Here is a 4,271-nt window from a genome sequence, read left to right as displayed (position 1 = left end):
CTATGACTTGACTTGTGACTTGCTAAGCTATGACTTGACTTGACTTGACTCGACTTGACTCGACTCTCACAAAAATGACTTGATTTGAATTTTGGTCACTATCTGATAAAACCTTACTACAGATCCAACAGCACAGCTTTCTGAGCCACTCACAGCTCATTTCAGCTTTTTTTTTTTCTCTCAGACATTTTGACCTAGTTTTATGGCACTATGTGCTGGTGCCATGTGTGAAAGCTGAGACTAAAAAGGTGGGCCTAACCAAAAAATGAACAGCCATGTTCAGATTTGGCTCCCACTGATTATCAGCTTGTTTGAAATCCCATCTGGATTCCCACTCTTTTTAACAAATTGTTTTCCCAGGCCTTTCCAGGGCATTTTCCAGCATTTTTCCTTCATAATACAGGACAGCAATTGCTCACAATAGTGGTCAGCTATAGGTGGTCATCTGTGTTAGCTCACTTTTGTGAGGCGCTTGGCTGTTCTCAACAAAGCGTTTTCCACTTTTCAAACAGACACAGTTATCCTCTAACCAGAACAATAATTTGTCCAAGGCACAGACTAAAATACCATAAAATTAAAACAACATAGATTATTTATAATTCATTAATTTTACTTTAATGTTTTTAAAACTCCTATCCTAACTTGTGATATTTCAGTTTTATATTTAAACTTACTAGAAGGAGTTTTTAACTGGTTATAAATAGTCTCAGTTTAATGCTGATGCTTCTATATGACCTACAGGCCATCAGTGAGAAGACTGCCACTGGGTAGGATTTGGTTGGATTCCCAATTCAAAAAGGGGGTAGACACACTACTGCTTCTGTCCATGTTCCTTGTAGCAGCTCTAAGCATTGCAAGCTTATCTAACCTCATCATAGATATAATGAGAGATACCCCAAGCCAATCTTAAGGATCAGTATCAGGGCAGATCCATCCATTCATATTTGAATGGATCTGAAGCTTAGAAACTTCCTAGTTTTGAATCAGGACCTTCAAAATTTGGATCCAGTAGCTAGTGTCAGATTACCAGATACCAGATGGTACACTTCTACACCGCCATCATGGAGTCCATCCTCACCTCCTCCATCACCATCTGGTACGCTGCTGCCACTGCCAAGGACAAGGGCAGACTGCAGCGTATCATTCCCTCCAGGACCTGCATGCCTCCAGGACCTTGAGGCGTGCAGGTAAAGTTGTGGTTGACCCCTCCCACCCCGGACACCAACTCTTTGAAGCACTACCCTCATCCATCAGGACCACAAAAACAGTTTCTTCCAATCTGCAGCTAGTCTCATCAACACTGACCTTTAGACCCACCACCCACCTGGAATCTATGCATTACATAAATGCACTTGCTTTGGTTTTTATTTTTGCACATTACAACATCATTATATGTCACACTGCTAACTTGAACATTCCCTGAACAATATTCTGCACATTTCTGCAAACTGTACAGCTCTTCATTCATTTATTTAAATAATGGTCATATTGTCTCTCTTTTTATATTTTATATATTGTCTCTTTTTATTCTCTGTCTTTTTTACCCGGTTCTGATTCAGATCAGCATCAGAGCCAAAAAACTTGATTGGGACATCCCTAATTTTGATTTATCACATAGCATGATAACGCGTGTTCTGTTGTAGCAACACAACTTTTAGTTTGATTAGAGGATCTTAATAAGTACAAATGAAGTACTGTCTCAGGCTTCAACTGGTGACATCATAATGGAGCTACTATGTCATAAACCTAGAAAAATAGATAGATGGGTCTTACCTCAGAGCTTCAGCATAGAAGAGATACTCTTTCATTTGGTCTGCATAATGTTCCTCTTCCTCTAAGATATCATCTATTGAGGCAGCGTATCTACAGGTGTGTGACAAAAAACATCTGTCTTTAATGAGCAACACAGCTGGTAGTGGCAGTAACAATCCTACAGTATGTGTGTGTGTTCTAATCTAGAGATTATATCTGTTGTGGAACAAAGGGGATTATGGCAAGGCAGTGAGTCCAAATTCAAATACTCACGCATCCATATGATGACCGGCACTCTGCAGTCCGTCTCCCATCTCTTTCTCTATGGCGCTCCACTCGCTGCAGTAAAACATCAAGGAGAGCCTACTGCACACGCTGATACATTTGATGTAGGACCGAATAACATTTTTCAAAGGTAGAAACCCTTCTAGCACATTAAAAATTCAGATCCTATGAAAATGTTGCTAATTTCTAAAGTTTTCCTGCTGGACTCTAAGTCCATTCTCAGTGTATGTGCACTGGTGGCTTCAGGTTTCTACCATTTGTCTATCATTTTTGCACATTGAATATTGCTGAATGTTTTTTTTTGTCATTGCCATGTTAACGTTTTCACTTTTTCTCCTATCCAAACTAAGGCTGTGTATTGGCAAGAATCTGGTATTACGATATGTATCAAGATACAGTGGTTAGGATTCAATATATTGTGAAATATTGCGATACTGTAGTGTCATTTTTTTAATTTTGGAAAGTATAGTAGGACAATAGTATTATAGTAGTAGTATGAAGAACACACCACCACATGCATAAAATCTTGAGTAAAACAAGTTTTTTTATGCAACCGGAACAGTGGGATCTACATTTGTATTTATCTCTGTAACATCCAACATCATAGCTTTCAGTTTACATTTACAACACTGCTATCAACCACAAAAATTGGTAGTGTTTTTGAGAATTGATTGATGAATAACACAAAACAAAATATTGCGATACAATATTTCTCAATATTTTCTTACACCCCTAATCCAAACTGAGGGTATAAAGACAGAGGGTGGTGTAAACCGTACAGATTGTAAAGCCTGTCATGGTAGAATTGTTCATTTGGACTACAATGATTTGACACGATTCAGGTCCTATTTTAATCATGTCCAGATAAATGATATGCTTGTTGTCAAACCTGAAGACTCTTCCATAGTTCCCATGGACCTTGTAAACACCGTAGAGTCGATCGGCAACCCTCTAGAAGAGACAGAAAGTAAATGGAACCCATAGAAAATGTGTATTGGCAAGAATCTGGTGATAAAATATGTATCAAGATCCGTTTACATTTACAACACTGTTATATAGCTGTTTATATAGGGGTTTAACCATTCATTATATTATTAAAAATATATTGAATATTTCGTTCTTTCTTTCTTCATGTCATTAGGGTTACTAAGTCAATTATATTTCTCCTTGTCCCCTTAACACTATTTTATACAGTTGTGCCGCTATAACTGACTTTATAGCAATCCTGCCCAGCTTTAGCTGCTGTCAGCCTGCACATATACCACTGTGCACACTAATACAGAACAAACTAAACTGTACAAATTGTCAGTTGGACAGTCTTATCTAAAGAAGCAGTTTTTGTTTAGATTTGGGGCAGAAATGCTTTGGATTCAAGCTGTTTAGCAACATTGTTTAACATTAAGTTCTATTAATTTATACATATGAATTAAGTAATTCAAGCACAAAAATGACTACTGCTATTGAATGGACCCTGCGGTGAGATTATTTTGTTGTTTCTGACAATAATCTTCCAATGTCAGCACAAAACGTTTTTTACCCATGAGACTCAGAGGGCTCAGTACCAGCCACTGGCAATGACATCTTTTTAAAGCAGCTATAATGGATATTGTTATAACAAAAATGTTTGAGATGACAATGTGAAAACAATGTGACAATACAAAAGGGGCTCTGGTATGGATGAACCTACAGAGACTCAGCTGAATCTGTGACTGCTAGATGTGTAAAGAAGCAACTATACCAATCATATCTGCTGCCCCGAGTGGCTAAAAAAATCAGTTATTGCAGGTTTAAAGATTTAAAGCATAAAGCAAACGTGAATTCAATCGGTGTGTGTGTGTCTGAGAGACTAGGACAGGTAGAAAGAGAAACTTACTGCTCGTGTTCGGAGCAGCTGAGATATGTGAGACTGCAGCTCGTCGCTGTAGTGTTTCATCTCCATGAAGCGTCTGCATGAGAGAAAATGAAAAAAGACAGAACACTGATTAAACGTCTACCAAGTTATTTAAAGGTCCAGTGTGAAACATTCAGGAGGATCTTTTGTCAGAAACAGAATACAATATTTATAGGTAAGTTTTAATGAGTGTGTAATCACCTGAAAAAAAGAATGGTTGTGTTTTTGTTATCTTAGAATGAGCCTTTGCGGGTCCTCTTCTACAGAGTCAACCTGGTGGAATTGCCATGTTTCTACAGTAGCCCAAAACGGACAAGCCAACACTGGCTCTAAATAGGGCCTT

General features: G+C 38.2%; 1 protein-coding gene across 1 annotated transcript in view; it reads right to left on the bottom strand.

The window, feature by feature from the left end:
• LOC118341375 (sorting nexin-4-like) overlaps positions 1-4,271 on the bottom strand; it is a 12,824-nt gene that overhangs the window by 5,381 nt on the left and 3,172 nt on the right. The window contains exons 7-10 of the mRNA XM_035679625.1: positions 3,911-3,983; positions 2,927-2,988; positions 2,026-2,091; positions 1,774-1,863 (exon numbers count right to left, since the gene is read on the bottom strand). Of these exons, the coding sequence (XP_035535518.1) occupies positions 1,774-1,863; positions 2,026-2,091; positions 2,927-2,988; positions 3,911-3,983 (291 nt within the window). The remainder of the gene's footprint in view (positions 1-1,773; positions 1,864-2,025; positions 2,092-2,926; positions 2,989-3,910; positions 3,984-4,271) is intronic.

Source organism: Morone saxatilis, unplaced genomic scaffold (assembly GCF_004916995.1).
Source record: "Morone saxatilis isolate NCDOM2014 unplaced genomic scaffold, NCSU_SB_2.0 Contig10, whole genome shotgun sequence".
In the NCBI taxonomy this organism is placed as follows: Eukaryota; Metazoa; Chordata; class Actinopteri; family Moronidae; genus Morone; species Morone saxatilis.
Note: the sequence above shows the minus strand (reverse complement) of the source record. Positions and strands in the feature narration are given on the sequence as shown.